General features: G+C 36.0%; 1 protein-coding gene across 21 annotated transcripts in view; it reads left to right on the top strand.

The window, feature by feature from the left end:
• The window catches only part of DMD (dystrophin), a 1,317,358-nt gene that overhangs the window by 912,543 nt on the left and 383,712 nt on the right, over window positions 1-21,103 (top strand). For all 21 annotated transcript variants that reach the window (XM_052795054.1, XM_052795067.1, XM_052795065.1 and 18 more), the window contains one exon: window positions 514-678. In XM_052795054.1, the coding sequence (XP_052651014.1) occupies window positions 514-678 (165 nt within the window). The remainder of the gene's footprint in view (window positions 1-513; window positions 679-21,103) is intronic.

Here is a 21,103-nt window from a genome sequence, read left to right as displayed (position 1 = left end):
CTTGTAAGAAAACACATGCTTATAAATATCTAGATTCAAGAGGTCAAGAAAGGTTAGATACCTTTCAAATGATCAATTTAGTATTTTCGCTATTGCTTTGCCTGATTAAAAATTGACCTTTAAAGCAGTTGCATATGCTGAGATAACAAATTCTTTACCAAAAAAAAAAAAAAAAAACCAAACAAAAAAGAGAAGCCTGATGCTGTTTTAGGTTTGTTTGGGTTTTTTGTGTGTGTGTTTGGTTGGGGGGGGGGGAATTTGTTTGTTTCTTTGGTTTGGGGTTTTTTTAAGGAAGGAGTGTGTTTTGACTGACTTGCAAGATACCTACCGACTTGCAAGACACCTACCATACTAATTTGATTGGTGGGTCTACTCTTTCCTTCCCTTCTTCCTACCAGTGTATAAAACTTGTATTTTAATATTTTATAGAAATGTATACAGGTGTAGTGTTAAATTGCTTTATGTTACTTTTTTTTTTCCCACCAAAAAAATGGCTTCTGGCATTTTTTTCAGGTGTCTAAAGAGCTTCCAGAGAAACAGAAGGAAATAGAGATTCTTCTCAAGGATTTCATTGAACTTGATCAACAATTAAATCAGGTGATATTGTGGGTAACGCCTGTCAAGAACCAGCTGGAGCTTTATAACAAAGTGGGTCAGCCAGGAGCTTTTGATATTAAGGTAAATCTTCTTCCAATTTAAAAAAGCATCAGGATATTTAGTGGTCAAAAAGTCAGTTGCAATATTAGCTATATAGTTTGTATTAATAATATAGCTTTGAGGCAGAAGTTGGCAATAGTCCCCAAAAGTTCAAAGTTCTATGAATTAAGGAAAACTTTTATTCTTTTCCATTAAATAGTATCTAGTGATAGGGCAGTTTAGAACCAATGGTTGCAAGGTGAATTATAAATATAATCTATTATTTTTGCCATATCATATACATGAAACAATACCCCCAAAAGTTGATATGTCAAATTTTAATACAAAGCAAACTCAAATTCAGAATATCGGTGTTAGACCATTTAAGCTATTTCATTAAAATTAATAAGACTACATGAAAAGCAGAATAGTCAGGGCTATATCATGATTCTCATATTGCAAGGAAAGTTGTCTAACTGCACAGGGAACATTTCAGTTATCAATAAAGCTGGTTGTCTAATAATTGTGAGCAAAATAATTGTAATCTGATCCTTGATATGTATTTAGGTATTAAAAAATGCTTGTATGTGTTTTGGGTGAGGCCTGAGAAGTTAAGGATGAAAAAAACTGATTAGAATCAACTGGCTTGCTGGGTGTATACTTACACCTTTTGGCCTGGCATTTTTTCTATGCATATATAAGCTTATCTTCACATAAACTGGGGAAAAACTTAAAATACAATAGCTTATTGAAAACCATGAAATTTCTTTGGTTTAGAGTAGCTGAGCATCTTGTTCACCTAGATGAAGATTAAACATAAGACACTGGGGTTTGTATTAATTTTGATGATGCGATTTTCAGTGAAAAAAAGAAAAAACCTGTAAATATTTAAAACTTTTCTTGCCTTCCATGAAATGGAATAATAACTGCTTCTGAAGATATGTGGTTTTGCTGAGCATGTTTATTAAATTCACTTTAGCTTAGTTTCTTTTAAGGAACAGTTTTAATGCCAAAACACTTTTTATGTCATACAATCACATTATATAAGACAGTGAAACTCAAGTCCTGTTGCAGTCCTATAATTGACAGAATGAGTTCAGCAATGACATTCATTCCCTTTTTAAAAGATAAAATTAGTGTAGCTCTGCAAACGTCTGTATATATACTGAATAAGTGATGGAATTTTGCTTTCAAGAAAATGATCTATCCTTATTTCCTGTATTTTAACAAAAATTTTTAGATGATTCATCCATTTTTTCCTATATTTTTCCATTCTGTTTCCTTTATTTCTAGAATGATTCCACCATTAAACTTTATATAAAATAAAAGCAGGTCTAAATTGCTAAAAATTATAAGAGCATTTCTTGTCAGACTGCTTGTGAGAGAAATGTTCTGCTTGGCTCTTTCAGTCCTCTTATGGTGATGTGACAGGAATATTTCTGAAAAACTGTTGAAAGAACAGAAAAAAAAAAAAACTGTAGTCCTGAAGTGGTGGGATGAAATCATGTATGCGTAGAGAGTTGGGGGAATAATGAAGAGCATCAAAGAAAGGCAAATAAGCTTTCTCTCTGTGAAAGACTCTACCATATTTCTTTCATGGATAAATTTAGATCACTTAGATTTAAAGCTTGGCCAGTTTTGATTGTAGATGAAACAGCTAGTTGTTTACACTATTGTAAGGGCTGTAAGCATATGAAGCGTGCTGGCTTTTATCTGCATGTTATCTCTTTGGATTGCCTTTAAAAGACGTAGGTTTAACTTCTTAAAAGGTTGTTGGCTGATGGTTTACCCAGACTGTAATTTTCTTCAAGTAGAGAATCTCTTACATTAAAGACTCTATATTAAATATCTCTGAAGGCAAATGGGATTCTTACAACTTTTTTAAGGTTAAGAATAAGCATAGTAAGAGTTTTGAGACTGTTAATCACGACAAAACATACACCAAAAATTAGTAGCTATGATTCAGGAAAGCAGCCTATTCATGACGATAATCAATTTTATACTCAAATTCAAACACACGTCAGACCCATGCTAACATGCTGTCCTACATGGGGTCAAGCATGTGCATACACATGCTCTTGAATCATTGTTGACGCGATTATGATTATGTTTATTTTTAAATTACTATCTGGTGTAGCTAATGCTACCTTTAAAAAAAGTAAGGACATCTGCATGATTACCTAGGGAAGGGATGTATTCAACAAAGTCTTTTGCTCTGGTGTTCCCAAATACTCTATAAATATTCAGTATTTGTTCTACCACCATTTTAATTACTTCACCATTATCCAGAGAACATTGAAGTATCTTCTATAGGATTTAATAACTCCTTTTTTTCAGAAACAAGTGTGACTGATGATCACTTAGTAGAACGAAAAGGTTATTGTTAATATTCTTAGAAAAGAGATGGGATGAGAAATTTTACAAAGAATCTTTTTGGATAGTCTGAAAACCTGGAAGGTAGGAAAAAGAGGCTTAAAACTGATAATCAAACTTGTGAATATAGCACTTGAGTGAAAAAAAACAGGCTCATGTAAGTCCTCAGGAAAACCAGACTCTTTTTGTTGTAGGTATTGACATGATGGCTTACAGATTTTAATTTTAATTTCAATTGGGACATTGTCTTTTATGAAATTTCTGTCAGTGCTTTTCATACTATTACTAAGCCTGCAAGGTAATGTTCTTCTCTTCCCTTCTCAGATGTTAAGTCCTCTCCTATCTCTTTTGTTTTCTAAGTTATTTGTTTAGGAAAAAAGTTCCCAAACTAACGTGAGTGGCAACAATTTGGATATAGATTTTAAGTACTATAAGGATATTCACTTCTAAAAGCCACCACAAAATAGTGAGTGTTAGAAATTTTCTGGCCTCAGAAGCAGGTGGAAATCAATGATGAGAAGAACAGGTGGGTGGGATAGGTAGAAGAGAAATAGAATGGGAATATGTGTTTGTTTTAAATGAATGCAGAGGGTGTCTTTAACAAGTTAGTAATCATATTAAAATAATATGCCTGTTTTAAAGCAAGTTTCTTGCATTTTTACTCACCTGGAGCAAATTTCAGTTACAGAAGTGTGTGGTAGCTGAAATTAAAACTTGATACACTATAATCAAAGTGCATCTAAAACACTAATTAGAATTATTCTGACAGAATTTTCCAAAATACAGTGACTTATTTCTCTCAAAACTGTAGTAACCTTTACTTTTGGCATGCAGCTATAATCTGATAACTAACATCACAGTTTCCTCCATAAATCAAAGGATATAATAAATGCATGTCCTTATCAGATAATCTGATTTTACCTTTTAAAATAATATTGGTCTGTATAATACATGCATAATAAATATATAAAAGAGAATATCTGTGAATTTCGCTTGCCCAATTCATACTGATAACTTGCAATTTCTGTGAACTAATACTAATTTAAAAGCTCATAGCTTTTTTTCCACTTGTGCAAAAATTAACTATTAAAAATAGGTGAGAAGTCCCTTAAATTTGCACTTAGAAGAAAGATGAAATAAAAGCACCAGCAGTGTTAACCTTTAATGGTGGCACAAAAGCAATTCTATGAGAGTAGCAAAGGTGCAACCAAAGGAGAAATTATTACATATTGTTACAGAGAGCTTCACAAAACAGTAAGACTTTTAAGACCCAAATAGTTAATTGGGCTTGGTGAAAGGTGGGGAGATTAAAATTCTTCCTATAGCTCTTAAGGCTACATCTAGTTTAGTAAATAAAAAGTGGTCAGGACCGTTTTTTGGCCTAGAAGTCAACTGATGCAGCACAGCTTACATCCTTTCAGCAACACTCTTACCCCCCAAAGAAGACAGTTGCATCCAAACTGCCTGTTGCTGCATCTGTGGCTCATGCTAATCCCTGGGCGTGCCTGGGCACTGTCTCAGACAGTGCAGTTTGGTCCATGCTGGAAGCAACGCTCCCAATTTAATGGTCTGGGCAGTCATGCTGCAGAGCTTGAGCATGTGCCCTCTCCCTGTTTCGTTCATTACTCCTGGCATCACGTAAAAATTCAGGGAAGGATGCAAACTAGTTATATGAAAGGGAGAGGTTCACTGTCACCGGCATCGTTCATTTTCTGTGTCATTTGACTTAGTCATGCAGTCCCCTTCTGCTTTCAGATCATAGCGGTATGGATCTGTATGATCTCGACCCAGGGCGCTGACTGTGCTCCCATGTAACATGAGGTTATGGACATGATAACACTCGGTCTTGCAGCAGTAGGACCACTAATAATGCCAAAATCTGTCATTTAGCAGGTTTCAGTTCCTGAAGAGTGGTCTCTTATGGCTCTGCCCTCGTACATACCCTTGCAATGCGGAATCCAGACTGGTACCACCATTGACTGTGATGGGGTCCAGCCAATGTCTGCAGCCTACCTACATCCTACATTTCAAAATCCCAAGTGGTGTGTTGCCCTTACATTAGCACAGGATGACATAGCGCATGTTCTTGCCCAACCTGATATAGTCACTTATTTAAGAAAAGGCTCTCTGTTTGTTCCCTTGCATTTATTAACCATTTATTAGAAAGGCATTTGCAGGTGAATAATTAGATGGCATCATATCAGCCTCCTGCAGCCCTACAAAAGGTTTGCAGATGCTTACTACCAGTTGTTTCCTAGACTTATACCCACGCTTTAGTACAAGAGTAGATAGTGGAACAGGCTCCTTTCTATTTCACTGTAATACAGTTGGGAAACAGGAGATAAGAAGATGCAGACATAAAGACATGGGACAAGTCCAGCATGTTCCTTGTGGAGTAGGACCTTGTGGTGACCAAGGAACATGCTGGGGCACCTAGTAGTCCTACGATCTGTGGAATGTTTTGTGCCATTTGAAGCTTTGGACAACATCTTAGCTTCTAGAGTACATACGTATTTCAGTTTAAAAAGCAGTAAAAATGTTAAGAAAAATGTAAACACTACAAAATCGTTGAAATAAAACTTTTAAAAGTAATTCATTCCCAAGAAATGCATTGTAATTTATAACAGCATTTACTATAAAACACATTCACTGCTGCATCGAAAATGTTGTTTTCTTTCACCCCATTCTGCTATCATAGCTCTCCGCTTACTTTAAAGAATTACAGCATGGGTCAGGAAACCCTAATATATTTTATGCCAATATAATCTGTCTTCATAATTTTCTTGACGATAATTTAGAGACTGCAGTGCCACAATTAGAACCCAGGCCTTCAGTTAGGCACCATAATTTTTAGCAGTGGTTTCCTAAATCCCAAGTAGGCTTTAATAACTCACTCATTTCTCACTCAATAAATAAGAGTAGAGAAAGGATTCTTTATTCCCAGGATTTAAAAAACATCTGTAGCAGTATTTGCTTCACTCATGTTGTTAATCCTTAATTACAGTTTTCTTCTATAAACAGTCAAAGATTTTAAAAAAATTTAAAAAAACCTATCCAAATAAATCAACATTGAAATGCATATTTGCAAGCTACCAGTTTATTAGGATAGATCTTAGCTCTTTTTAAGTGTTGATAATTTTTCACCACGTTGACATAATCTTCCTTCTCAATAATAACATAATACAAACTGCTCCTGTGACATACTTACGTATATGCATGGGGAAGGCGTGAAATCTACATCTATGAGAATTTCTTGACTCTACTGCTACTGGTGAACACTGGAACACTTCCAGGTTTGCAGTGTACCTTCAGTGTAGCTTCTCATGCATCTAGGGTATATTTCACATTGTGTCTTTTACAAGTCTATGGACTTTTCTAGTTTTCCAAGCTAACAGTATGACTTCTCTGTGCACTCGCTCTTTGACCTGGAGTTATTCTCATTCTGACAGCTATTTTGCATGATTTAGTATTCATACTTCACAAACTTAGATGAAATCATCATGAATTTCCAATTTTACAAAATGGTGCAAAGAAAATGCTACAAAAATTGTCTCCATTGTAACATAGAAAAATATTGAAATACCGAACAGCTTTGTTTATAGTACAGCTTCTGCCAGCGCTGGTGTCTAGGTTATTGGTGTTATAGCCACAGCCGTTGGGTATAGCCATAGCAGGAGACACCTTCCGTGTAGACATGTTGAATTTCAGCTTTTACTATGTGCTTGTTTTTTATGTGCTAGTATTTTTTTTTGCCAGTATTTCTCTCAGTACTAGTGATGTGTGGCTAGAGTGAAGTCCTTTCTCCTGTTCTTGCTTTCAGTTTATGTTGAACGACTTTATTTTTCTTAGCAGTTTATTCTTTCTTTGTCAATAAAAATCCACAGCTAAAGATGTGCGTTTTGTAACTCATGAGCATTCAAATGTAATGGTTTTGCTGGTTGTATTGCCACACTCCTTAGTCACATAAGTAAACCTAAATCCTAGGACGTGATAGCTGCTTTTTCAACTATTAATGCAACCATATCCTCTCAGTGCAAAGCTGGGGTCCTGCAGGATAACATGGATGATATGAGATACTGTCTCTCGGTGAGTGAATTTTGATGTAAGGAAGTTTTATTTAGCCTTTTCAGATCTGTCTGGATCCTGATCCAAAAAGCACTAGCTCCACTTCTGCCTTGCTCGTTGGGGTCTCTGAGGGCAGCCTTGCTGCTTTCAAGTCTCTGGCAGTTTCATAGTATTTTGAGATATATTTCCCACGGTACTTTGGCAGTTCTTTGGGCTAGAACTGTATGGGGATGGGGACATCCATCTAATAGCAGCAGATACTAGACTAAAAACAGAGCAAGCTGTGTAGCAGTTACTGAGGTGCGGACATGCACAAACTTCTAATAGGATGGTCTCCACTTTCCTCTTTAACCTAGACGTCATTGACAAACATTCTGCCAGGTATTCTTTTTGTCATAAATATTAATATAAACAAGAGCCCCTAAAACAAGCCCTCATATACTGTTGGAATATTAAAATTTTATATGAAAGACCTGTTAAACAGAAACAGTTACAGCTATTGCACGATATATGACAACCCTGCAGCTGACTTTGAACAGACAACTATTTGTTGTCTATCAGAGATGTGCATAGAATTGGTATAGTTGGTTTGACACAAAGTCAGAAGATACTGCTTGGATCATCCAGTCAGACCTGCTCTATAAAGTAATTGTTTCAGTTTTCTGAATTAGTTCCTGGTTAAACTGCAGCACACCTTTCTCAAAAACAAACCAACCAAAACAAGATGGGTTTCTAATTTCCAGGTATGGACAGTCATCCGTATCTTGTGGTAAATTACTTCAACAGCTGACTTAAAAACCTGCACATTTTTCCTCAGCTGAGTTTGTTTAGCTTCATCTTTCTGTCACTGCTTTGTTTGCCAAACTAGAGAGAGTTCCAATACTGCATTAATAGACAGTAATCAAGCTTTCTCCCAAACTCTGTTTGTTAACCATCAGTACTGTTGTTCTAATTCGGACAAGAAAGCAAATATAGAGTATCTAATTAGTATTAGTTCAAAAAGCAATTATTGTTGTGGTCAAAGCAATTATTTTTGTGGTCCTGATAATAATGTGGTTATCTTTAATCGCAAGCTTATTTTGGCTAAGTCAGCTAATCAGAGTCTAAGGACATGGCAAATGTTGCTGTTATGGAAGGCATAGTCACTTCTGCATTGTCTCCTTAATGGAATATTTAAGGACACGAGCACTTTGAAATTTATTTATTCTGATCCAACCTTCCAAATTTAATATACTTAAACCTTTTAGGGTTATGTTATTCAGAATATGTGGATATAGACCTATACTTTACACTTTGAAACAGCTTTGCCTACGGCATCAACAATCTGTGGAGCTCCAGAATTATGGCTAAAGGAAGTTGTGCAAGTACTGACCTTTATTTCCTCCTACTGACTGTTCTGCTGAGATTTGTTTACTTCACCTGCAAGAAAAAGAATAAAAGGAATCCTGGAAGGGAGGGTAACGAGTGATACTTCACTAGTTGTTTGGCAGCTTAAGAAAATATCTTCGGAAAGTCTAACCAACTTTTTCTCTTGATTTCTCTCAATTTTCTTTTTGTCTAAATATTTATTTATTCATAGTCCTGTTTAATTCCAATTCTATGTATGAAAGGACCCCAAGACATCGAGAATTTTGATTAGATATTCCCAGATCTTTTGCTTACAGGAGGAACCCCAGAAGGCTTCAAAGAACTGTTAGTTTCAGAAGTCAGGTTTCAGTCTAACAGAACTAGAATAATAGGGCTTTCTTAAATATATAAAAATCAAAACGACGCGATAAGACAAAACAAAAGTAAAAGCTTTCCTATCACAAGCTACCGCAACTGTGACTAAGATAAAATTAACATTCTGTGATCTGTTACAGTCAGATTGCACTTTTAAAATGTAGTCCATGCAACATTTGTGGAGTGCTAAGGCTTTAGAAAAATACTTTAGGCGGGAGTTAAAGGGTTTTTTACAGTTAAAAAAAGAACCACTCATGTCCACTATGTACATGTGTGCACACACACATAGCGAGGAAGTTTTATTGTGTTGTGACATAGTCAACAAGAAATCATTAGCTAAAATAATTTTTAGAAACCCAAATATGTAAAGAATGGAATGTATATTGTCTAGTAAGGTGGAGATAAGGAAAGCTTGCAAATAAGCTAGTGCTAATACCTTTTTAGTTGCTACTATTTTTTAGCTGTTACTATGGATTATTTGCTTTGGTATTTAGTGTTTGAAATCTGTGGGTCAGTATTTTTATAAAGTCAAGCATTCTAAGTCTTCAGAAAAATTGATGTTTACAGATTTTTCAGTCCTGCTCGATTAGCAAGATAAAATATGCTGATTCTTTTTTTCTTTGCTCTCCAGGAGTGCAGTCCAGAGAAAACCATTTTAGTTAACCAAGAAAAGAAGTAGCTAGTACTTATGATAGCTTTTATTACTAATATCAATTTTCAGTTAATGACATTTTTCAAGTAAATGTTCATCCATAGAAAACATTCAAAGTTTCTGAGACAGTGGAATTTTATTAGTGAATTCCTACTTCAAAGACAAAATTTTGAAAGAGCAGAAAAGCTGCAGCATTAATTGAACAGTAACTTTTTACAGGATTAAACAATGCCTGGAAAATATTCAAATCTTGCCAACAGTTTATGTCCTTTAATTCCGAGCTTTGACTAATGGTGGTCCAGAAAACAAAGAATGTGAGAAAACTAGAGTCAACTTTCTGAACTTCATAAGTAATGTGGTACTTTGGGGGGGGGGGTAATCTGGTGGCATTACTAAGATTAAGTGAAGTTAATATGCCATTTTTATAGAATTTAAATAAGTAAAAAATCATAATATTACAAAGAAGCAGTGCTATCTATGGCATAGAATTAAAGATCATTTTAATTATGGGTTTTCTAGTTGTCTTTAGAGAAAATAAGTAGTACCAGGTTAGGTTTACATTGTTTATGCTTCCTGTATGATGAGCTACCCTGTATTCATAACATACTCCAAGTAAACAAGTAATTAGCACTGCATATAATAAATATCAGTCTACTGAAATACTTTTCAAAGATTATTAACTCAGTAGCCTTGTTCGTAATTGAAAACACCACTAAATCATTGTAGATTATAATCTACACAATTGTGTCAGTTTTAACATAGCCTGAGTAGTGCCAAACTTGTCAGAAAGAAAGATGTAGAAAAGAAAAAACAAAAATCAAATTTATATGGGTCTGTAGAATTTTTTTTTTTACTGCCTATATATCTCATCACAAGAATTTTTCTCTTTTAATCCTTGTTCCTTTTTGTTATGCGTCAATTCTGCATAAGCAGTCTCTTTCCTAAATGTTCGCTTGCTGGTAGTTTTTGAAATAAATAGAAAAAAATGTGGTGAATAACAAAATCTAACCAATATTGGTAGGAACATTTTGAATCTATTGTCAAAAGCTGTAGTGTAGTATGTTGTGACTGCTGGGATCTGCTTGTTTAACTACCATTAAGGTATCTGTAGTTATGTAATTGGAGTGTGGTTTTTCAATATGTGACCACGGAGTGAAATCTCTAGCTGTGGTGTGCCAGATCATTACCACCAGTACACACAGCTTTGAGCAATGGTTCAGAAACCCGTATAGATGTCCAAGCAAATCGCATAAAGGAAAAATGGGCTGGAAAAGTTACTTATGAATGGAGCCTAAAAACGAAAACGTGTTTACAGCTTAGCAACCCAAAAATACAAATTAGCACTTGTTAAGAAAATTGTAAGTAAATGCATACGTCTAACTTCTGTATTTAAACACCCAACAAATTAATCTTGGAAATAATTTAATAAGGTGCACATTAGCCCTGATTCCCCTACAGTAACTTTAGTGTAACTAAAAGTACTTCGGTGAGAGAATACTAAAAGTTACCAGCTCATATTGCACAAAAATAATTAGGAAAACATTGTGTAACCCAACTTTCTTTCCTCAGCCTCCTATGAAAATTGCTTGAATACTGTATTTAAAAAAAAAATTCTTAGGCTATCTCCTCCCAAGTGCATTTTATGTTGAAAATATTTCTCCTGAGTTTTGTTATGTGAAGTGAATTTAAGTAAATTTTTAAAAGGAATGCTAAAATGCATAGCTTGCAATATTTTGGAAAAGAAACTCAAAACCCCCAAAGTATTTTAACTTTTTATTTAAATGTTTGTCCAAAGAGCAAATATAGATAATTTCAAAATAGAGTTATCTGTTCATCCAGGGAATTAATATGGAGTTACAACCAGCATTTGTATTAGTAGAACTCAATGTTGGGCAGAAGGCTGGCATTTCGTTTTCAATCATTGTCTTTTTGAATTTGCCTGATTTTCCATTCAGTGCCTATATAAATTATTCTGAGATCTATGAGCTTTTCTGCATAATCCTATGAAAACAAAGTCTCCTTACCAGAGATGAGGAGCTAAAGGTAGTAGAGAGCTTCAGGACAAATGCCTTTGGCCTGCTCTGGATTTCTGGAAAGTTACAGCTTCACTGGCTACGCGTGCAAGACTTTGATAGCAGTTGGCCAGACGGACAGTGAGTGCCTGGGAAAAATCCTTTCTGGTGGTATCTCTTTGTCTGAATTTCACCCCTTGAATTTTTCAACAGGGCGATGTGTTCTGCACTGTGGCTAATACTATCTGTTAGGCATACAGGTCTTGTGATCGTAGTTCCGTGGCTAAGGTTTTGTTAAATTCTGCATCTTAAGTGCTGTTTCACCTTCTGAGTTATCTATTATATTCTCAAAATCTGCACTTAGGTTTTGATAGTAGAATTAATCTTCTTAAATTAGTCAATGAATCCATTAACTAGTTTGGGTCAAAGTGTATGTAAAACAGCATCTTTTCTCCTCTGCTGCTTTTTTTTTTTTTTTAAACAATGACAGCAAATGTAAAAGGTGCATGGAAAAATACTTATTAGTAAATGAAAATACAGATATTCATCCAACCTGATTCCATATTCCTCTGTATTCTTCTGGTTGAACATGCTGCACAGTGTAGTAAATGGATACATTAAGCTACCAGTGCTTAGTTTTTTCTTTACATTTGTGGATTTTATTTTAATAATATGCATATTACCACTGCATAAATTTATGTGGGGTTTATTTACATTTAATACTTTACTTCCACAAATTCTGTGTCATTGCAATGATTTACTCTTTACGGTCAAACGGCCTGGGATCCTGAGTTTGATTCCAATTCCCCTGCCGTTAAAGGAGGAACTGGAGATGCTCTATTCCAACCTGAACAGACAACCCTATCCTACATGATCTGTAAATGTCTGCTGATGGTGCTCCTTAACTCTTCAGGACAGCTCAGGATGTGTAGGGTGGAAGGAAGGATATGGGGAGAGGAGGGAGGTAGTAGTGCCCGCTCTTTCACCTCCTACTTCTTAAAAGCCTTAGGAGTCAGCGTACCTCCTCCGGCCATAGGAGGAGATTAAAGCTGCACTTCCTGGGAATTCCTCCCGGTCTTTGTCTCAGCACTGCCATTTCTCCTGGAACACAGTTTTCCAGGAGGATTGTGACAGATGTAGGTGTCTATAGATGATGAGGACATGGAGGGGATGAACAGAGGTGTGAGTCCCTGCATTTTAAGGAAAGGGTAGAGAACTGATGCTCCAGACAGGGAATGAGTTGACAAAATGCAGAAATTCCTGTTTCTACTTCTAGCTCACTGAAATCCTGCTGACTCTTCCAAATCTTCTCCAGACGATATTAAAAATCATTTGATGCTTTCCAGCCACCTTCCCTCTGAATCCTTTTGCAATCTCACTGGTCGTTTCTCCCTGCTTACTCGGTTTCCCAATCTTTTCCCTTTACTCCCTCCTTACCTTCTAGGTCGTCACTCACCCCTCCAGTGCTCCTTTATACTTGAGTCCTCTTTTCCAATACAGCCTTGATTTTTGCCTATACTGCTAAAGAAGCTTCAAACTGTCTCTGGGTGTAGTATTTATACCTGTTTACTGGCCGTGGTGGTCACTTGCCATATATTTAAAATAGCATATTGTGGTTTTGGCAGATAAAAATAGGCCATCCTTAAAAAATGAAATAACTCTCTATTCTTAAAAATAACTTGTATTTGGATTTTGTGCCTGATAGGCTTTGAATGACAATAGGAAAGCTGTCAACTCTTGTCAATCACTTCATTATATACTTGATAACCTCCAGTTAGAACAAAAGAGAAGAGCATGGCTGAGGAGTAGCAAACCTAATTGTAGACAAATAAAAGAAAATTCACCCACAGGAGAGAATGAAAGCACCGACTGGACGTTGCTGTATTGTTCCTTCCATCAGCCTTGGTTTGTTAGTTCCTGCTTGACAAACTAGGCCAGATAAGTCAGATTTTAACTCTTTATTGATTCTTTTACCTTATGATTTTGCTAACACCCTTCTAAATGAGTAGTTTTTATATGCAATTAAAGGTAGTACAGTTTGTCCGCATGAGCACGTAAGGCATATGTACCCCAGGGATTTATCTCACTGTAGTCTGACATCTGTGTCTGATGTGGCAAAAGGTTGAGCTGTGAAAACTTCTGATGATGAAATATTGTCTGATTATTTAAACTGCTCCTATTTTCAATGCATTATTAAGATCTGCAGTAAATGTCAATTTAATCAACTCTTAGAACCTAGAGCTTGATATTCTCTGCATAAATCAACTCTCGCTCTTTCCGGAAATCTTTTTATGGGATGTTGAGGAGCAACCTGCTCAATGTTTTCTTTGTGAGCTTTGAGCATTTAGATTTTAAACAATCTGTATCCAAAGCTCTTAAAAAAAAAAAAAATCTTTTCCAAGTGCAAGAATATTAAACATTATTAGCTGCAAATGGATTGTGAAAATGTGGCAAAACTTTCCCAATGAGTAATCCTTGTAAACTGTTTAATCTGTAACAGACTTTGCAGCCTTAAGGATGGATTGCACACATATCTGTGTCCCAGTGTTTCAGGAGAGGAAAGATTTTTGAAAGGTGATCAAGTGTTTGATGTGTGGTAGTATTTTTCTAGGAAATAATGGATGACTGGTAAATCAAGATGTGATTCCATTGTTGAAAGCATACACTTTTCAGAACTGTGGGTGAGTTGCTTGGAAGTTAGTGAGGTTGTACCTCAGCTTTGTCTTTTGGCTTCCTCCTTTGTACTATGAATAACAGCTCAGGTACTGTTCAGAGTCCCAGAGAAAAGTGTGGTTAATATAAACAAGCAAATAAATACAGGAGGAAACTTATAGAAATGACAGAGCAGTTTACCAAGGCTCTAGGGAAGTCAATATCAAAACTATAGCTTGCTTCAGTATAGTTAGGTTTTCAGAGATAGGATATTTCTGCTTCTATTCAGAAAATACAGTTTTCTAATGTTCTCACCATTTATGTTCTTTTTCATATGCTCTTCTCCTAACAGAAAGCCTTCTTTCTCTTCAAAACACAATTCTTAAAAGCTCTTGGACATTCATCTTCTTGATAATAGCATGTTATTTATTAAACAGTAACTCCTCTTCTGTAAGATTATATATTTTGCTCTACTGATCACATAGTTTAAAGTACTGGAATCTGAAGAAGAGCCCATAAAAATGACTGCTTATATCTGCACAAGGTCCTATTAGCTTTGGCTTAATTTGCTTTGAATTGATTGCTATGTAGTAAATATTACAGGCAGGGAATGTATATCTTCTCAGTTTTTTTGTACATAGGTAACTATATGAATATTCGGTACCTGATGGATATTTCAATAAGTTTGATTTGATGGATATTAATTTGACTGATATTTGAGTAAAAATTGATTTATTTTTTGATTTATTTTTTTGAGTAAAACCAAAACCATACGCCTAAAAGAATCTTAGTTCCTTCTCACACTGAAGTTAGTGATAATGTGGAAAATACTCAATCCTCCTGCAGATTTTGTGCCAAATTTACAAGTAAATGTAGATTTGAGATATTGAGCATAGTGCTGTAAAGCTTAACTTTTGTGGGATACTCTTGTAAAGAGAGTGAACTTGTTAGATATGACAGATTCTGCAGTGAAAGATCATAGAATCATTTAGGTTGGAAAAGACCTTGAAGATGATCGAGTCCAACCGTCAACCATGCCCACTAAACCATGTCCTGAAGTGCCTTATCTACACGCTTTTTGAATACCTCCAGGGACGGTGACTCAACCACTTCTCTGGGCAGCCTGTTCCAATGCCTGATGATCCTTTCAGTAAAGAAATTTTTCCTAATATCCAATCTAATGATTGATTAAAGATGATTATTGGCAGGTGGGAATTCTTTCTAAACCATTGTTGTGGTCTAACCCTGGCAGGCAGCTCAGCCCAACACAGCATCCCTGTGTTATCAACACTGTTTTCATCATAAATGCAAAACATAGTGCCATACGGGCTGCTGTGAAGAAAATTAACTTCATCCTGGCCATATCCAGTACATCCATTTAAATCTGTGCTGTGGCTGTTGCTTAACACTGGGTACTATTGAGTAGAATTTCCTTACTAGTTCTTTTCATTCCTTACTCTGTAATTAGATTTTTCTTCATTCAGAATGAAATGAATGGGTCAGATTTTAAAAAGATAAACTTCTGATAACATACTTGCTTATGGAAATTTAAAAAAAAAAGTGCCATCACCCAGAGTATGGATATAACTTAGCCATTCGCAGTTGCAAACCAGGCTGCTGGAAATGAGCAAACTGCATATTTTCCAAACTGTAAGAATGTAAATTCCATTTCCTGAAATCTACCCATGCTTCTGCTGCTGAAGCAACATACTGGAGCAGTCTTTACCATTTTTTCCAGTAATACGTGCCATTGTAACTATTGGAAGACAAACTGTAGAACTATATCCTCGTGAATATTCCTTTTAAATGATGTATTAAAGACTAGTACCAGAAGATGGGCATATCTGAACATATGTTACAATTGACAAACTGATGTTAGAACAGTAATAGATTTTGATTTTGATTTTTTTTCTGATTTCCTTTTGTAGCCAGAAACTCCTCTGAAAATAATTCTTTATTTACTAAACTTGAAAAGAGGAGGAAAACTTGCATATAAGCCCTGACCTAAGAGAGAGAAGAATAAGCAACCAAGAATTAGATGATAACATAAATAAATAAGTAAATGCCTCCCTCCCAAGTTAAATGATTTTTAATTCAGTTTATTGAACAGAACTGTCATTATTTGTGCAATGAGAGCGAAGAAATTCTGATTTCTTTCCTGTTTATGAGAAGAAATAAACAATTTTTATGACTCAATGCTTCTATAATTATCACCAAATTTCACTTGCCAGTCAAGATGCTTATGGAGGTAATCCATATCTGCTACTGTGTCCATGTAAGTAACTTTTCTTCCTCTTAAGCTGCTATCCTTCAGCATCTGAAAGAGCACATAACTAGGAGAGAGCTTGTAAAATTATTTGGACTTCCCTTATTTTCTCACAAGAACTTCTGGTTATGTTTTTCTGCCAAATTTGCTGCTTCTGTGTCAGTTCTCCTGGGTTTGTTATTATCTCTTTTATATTATGCACTGGAACTAAGACAGGATCTGCAGTCTAGGTGGAACAGGAGCAGCTGTTTCATCCTTTGTCCTGTCCAGTCTTAAAATAAAAAATTCTGAATCATATCCAATCTCAAAGAATTCTTCTTACTGGGCCTTTTCACTGTCCAACTGGATGATTAACTGTGCGTTATTGGTATATGACCACCATAGCCAAATTCTTTTCATATGCCATATCTGTAGGTCATGTCTTTCCAGCTAATAATTTCATCTATCTTCAGTACCTCCAGGAAATTTCCTTTTCAGGACAGACAGCTGCAATGGATAGATACTGATTTCTCTGTGTGGAGAAAAAGTTACTGTATTTCATCTCCTCTAGACTTACAGAGGAAGCTCACAAATTTCTGATAGCCAACAGGAAAATGTGCTTTAGAAAAAACATCCTTTCGCTCTGCAAAGTCGTGGGGATTGCTATTTCAGGCACTTTGTCTGCATGCCTTTAATTTTGGGACCATCTTAGTTCCATTTAATTGTGGAGGATTTCCTTTTTCTATTTCTTTTCTTTCCTTCCCTTTTCCCGTACAAGGAATAAGAGATATTGCAGGGAGTGGAATGATGAAAAACACCACCAAGTCTTAGTAGACACATTGTCTGCATATTTTATGAAGTGTACAAAGGCTGCGCTCATAGGTTTAGAAAGTAGTTATGAACTCTAGAACTGAATTGTTGCACTTTTAGAAGGGAGAGGTCCTTCATGTAGTGCTCTTTTCCATGAAATAATTGTTTCTCCTCTAAAGAATCTTGAAAATTGTTCACATAGGTCAAGAGCTATAGTTGTACCAATTTCCCAGTCTCTCATTAAAATCAGATGACTGTCTTTTGCACACTTTACTTTAGAAAGCTGGATGAATCTCACAATATTCTTTTCCCCATTAAGATAGCTTCTAACACTGCCTTAGGATTGTACTTTGGGTCTCACACATTTAAAAGGTCAGTGGTTTAAGGTAATGGGGGAAAGAATGGTTATTTTATTTACTCATTAAAATGGCATTTTTAGAAGCAGGTGCATAAAATTGCTTGTCTGCTAGTTACAGAATATTTTTAGTGATAAAGCAGTTTTACACTAAGCTTCTGCCTAGGCCACTAAAGGAATGGTCTTTAAATTGAATCACTTGGGGTTTTCTTTTTTTTTTTTTTCCCTATAAATCCCTAAGACCAGACGGTGAAGTTAAATTCTGTAACTTAGATGTTAACAGAGCATTTTCTTTCTATAGAGAGATAAGTAAAATATTCAGGAAGTTATCAAACCTTTTCATCTGTTATGTAGAAAAGAACAGAGGTACAAGCTTGTCTTTCCTTGAATTTTATCAAAATTGATTAAAGTCTTTATTCAGGAAGTTTAAATACTGGCAACTGTGGTTTTCCCCCAGTGGATTAGGTCCCACCTCAATATGGCTACAGAACTGTTAATAGCATGACTTGGATGTATTCTGATAATATTGTATAAATATCTAAAGTGAATACTGAGAATGCCATTGACTGTACTGTCTGACCTATCATCAAGATGTGATGCTCACTGTGGTGTAGCTGAACTTTGATGTATTTTAATTAAGTCTCCTCTGGCCATTCTTCTTTGTCGTGTTTGAGCTTGTTAGTCTGCTTCATGAATGGGAATGTGCAGAGCTGAGTCAAAAGAAAAAATGAGGTCACTTATTTAGAACCAGAATTCTTGAAGACAGGAATACATTCACGTTTTCTATTCACTTCCCTTTACTTGTGAAGAAAAAATGAGGCACTCAGCATCTCACCGCTTATTTATAGCTTTTTCCCTAAAATATCTGGGAATATTAACCTGAAAGATAGACGTGAATATTTCTATGAACCTCGCTGGAACTTCTTGTGTGCCTGAATAAGAAAATCAACCTCAGAGAATTCTGGTTACAAGTTACACTCTCCCTCATCTAAAAGACAAGAAAAACATAATTAAATGTAATTTTCTGTTATCAAGTCAAATATACATGGGGATTTATATCTGATTATTTTGAAAAATATCTTTTTGAAATGAAAAGCCTCCAAATTATTTTAGATTTTAGATTTAGTGTATTTGCTTGTTAAACTTCATTGCCTTGCCTTGATCAGTAAAGTGAAGGGGAATTGCTTACTGCTTCTGTTTTCCTGTGATTAATTCTCTTCTTTAATCTTCATTTAATGTACCGCCTTGATAAAAAGAGATCATGACTTTTAAAACAACTCACTATATTAATTTCAAACTTATATTTATTTGTTTGAAGGTTGTAAGGAAGTTTCCATTTTTGCGTTGCACTTCACCATGAAGACACAAGTTTAGTCACCCTGAGCTTCTCCTACTGTCCCTGCAGAAAATGTCCCATGGACATAATCTCATTGGGAAATCGATCCCAAAAGTTTTACCGTCATTACCAGAGAAGGTGAATCAGTGCTTATGATTCTTAATATAGACCAATACACAGTCTGAAATGCTGCACATACTTTTATAGATAGCTGTCTGGGCCTCCTAGTATATGTGCAGCATATGTCAAACAGCCTGTCTGTGTCTGCTGGGATAGTTACCATCTCTTGAAATAACATATGCCAAGCCATCAAACTTTCTCTTCCATTGGCATACACACCAGAGGTTTAGTCAATATATTGGTTTCAGCTACGGAATATGAATTTTCTGAGTTCTGAGCTATATCAACAGACTTTCATAGTCCAGATGGGGCTGTAGACAAGTCCCTGCCACTTTTTCAGCCTGTAAATTTGTTCAGCAGGTTGAACTGACATGTTGTTGGAAATGCAGAAGCCAATGTGGCTTATTCAGCAGTAGGCTTTCATCAACTTGGATGCACCATTTTAACACCACTGAAAATTCATAGATGGTACGTCATGGAAAAAAGGTGGCCCCCTGTTTGAGTCTTGTTGTTTATACATGTTTGAGAAACAGCAGTTTCCAATGATGATGTATTTTACTTTGCCATATGTGTGAAAAGTTTAATTAGCATATTCATCACCCAGCCCAGAAGTAGCATTACGATTCCTTTCACAGGCGGTTCATAAATTGCACAATTCCAGTAGAGTCAGCTCTGTCTCCCAGAAACAGTGCTGCATCCGCCCTACAGGCGTCCTCCCACAGCGAGCAAAATGAGTGTGGCAGAGTCGTCAATGATCTTGAATCAGGCCTTTTAAAAAGTTATGGCTTTGGCATTCTCTAAAAAACTGGTGGACAAGAGCATGGACAGCCCCTATGAGTTTAGTAGTAGCCTGGCCTGCACGATCAAGAGCAGACGTCAGGCCCTGCTCTGGGAGCACACTATTCTTATTCTCTTGGTTCCTGCACAAGCTAAATAATAACTGCAGTCTCTGTCGTGAGCGAACCGTTGGAGGCCATGTCACGGTCGTTACCTTTTTGTTCTCTTTGGGAACTGAATGATGGAGCGGTATCCTGAAACTACTCTCTTGCCCGTTGACCCGTATTAATAGGGTGTCACCTAGCAAATGGATTTGAAATTGCTGGAAACTTGCTCACTGGGCAGAATTCATCAAGGGGCTATCCCATCAGGCAGAGTACTGGGCAGAGAGCTCCCTCAAAGTTACTGCAGTGATTTAATGGCAGGTGTGCACTTATTTTAAATCCTTTTGTGATGTTAAAAACATCACATCTAAAAGATGATGTTGGAATTAATGTGCGACAATCAAGAAGTAGTTGCTGCTCTAACAAATAAGGCATCTGTTAATTTCAGCGGTGTCCAAATGAATGACAAGATATTGAGAACGCCTTTTTTCCCTGGACTCTTATCTCTATTCTTATTTCCACATAAATCTCAAGTGAAGCATCATGCTATATTGGATAGACTTGCACAGTGCATTTCGGTTTAGGTTAAGGCCATTGAATTTGAAAGATCAGACTACACAAGATTAGTTCATGTAACTCCAGAATATTGTAGAGCAGAAGGAAGTGGTGATTTAACAGCTAAATCCATTAGGTTTCTGTTACCTGGCTATGGAAAATTATACCTGTATTCTATCCGTAAAGAACAAATACCTTTTGAATCCATAAGGAATACCTTTTAAATGTTTATATAATATGTAGATATGGGATACCTTAGTTTTTATGTGTGTTGTGTATACTAGTATTAGCATAAAATATGACAATTAAAAGGATTGTTAAATGTTTTCTTGTTTTCTGCAGAACGTGGAGTTGCATGGTACCATCAGTCATTCATTTTGGTTTTGTTTTTTTTTTTTCTTTTTCTCTTAATTTTAAAAGGGGAATTAGCCTATTTATATGTGTGCGTATATGGTAAATCATGATTCAAATTTCAGTATCAAAGGTAGAATACAAATAAATACTGAGCAGCCAAATTTTGTTACAGCTACAGGACTTCAGCAGTAACTCCTGCTATGAACAGTCCTTTTAATTAGTCTAGAGTGCCTTCCCTGGCCAGGTTCCTCTGGGTTTGAATTTTCGATTCCTGGTAGTGGAACTCGACTGGTATCGTTAGTCGATACCAGCCAAATGAAATACATGACAAAGCT

The sequence above is a fragment of the Harpia harpyja genome, chromosome 8, assembly GCF_026419915.1.
Source record: "Harpia harpyja isolate bHarHar1 chromosome 8, bHarHar1 primary haplotype, whole genome shotgun sequence".
In the NCBI taxonomy this organism is placed as follows: domain Eukaryota; kingdom Metazoa; phylum Chordata; class Aves; order Accipitriformes; family Accipitridae; genus Harpia; species Harpia harpyja.
This window is presented reverse-complemented; position numbering and strand designations above follow the sequence as displayed.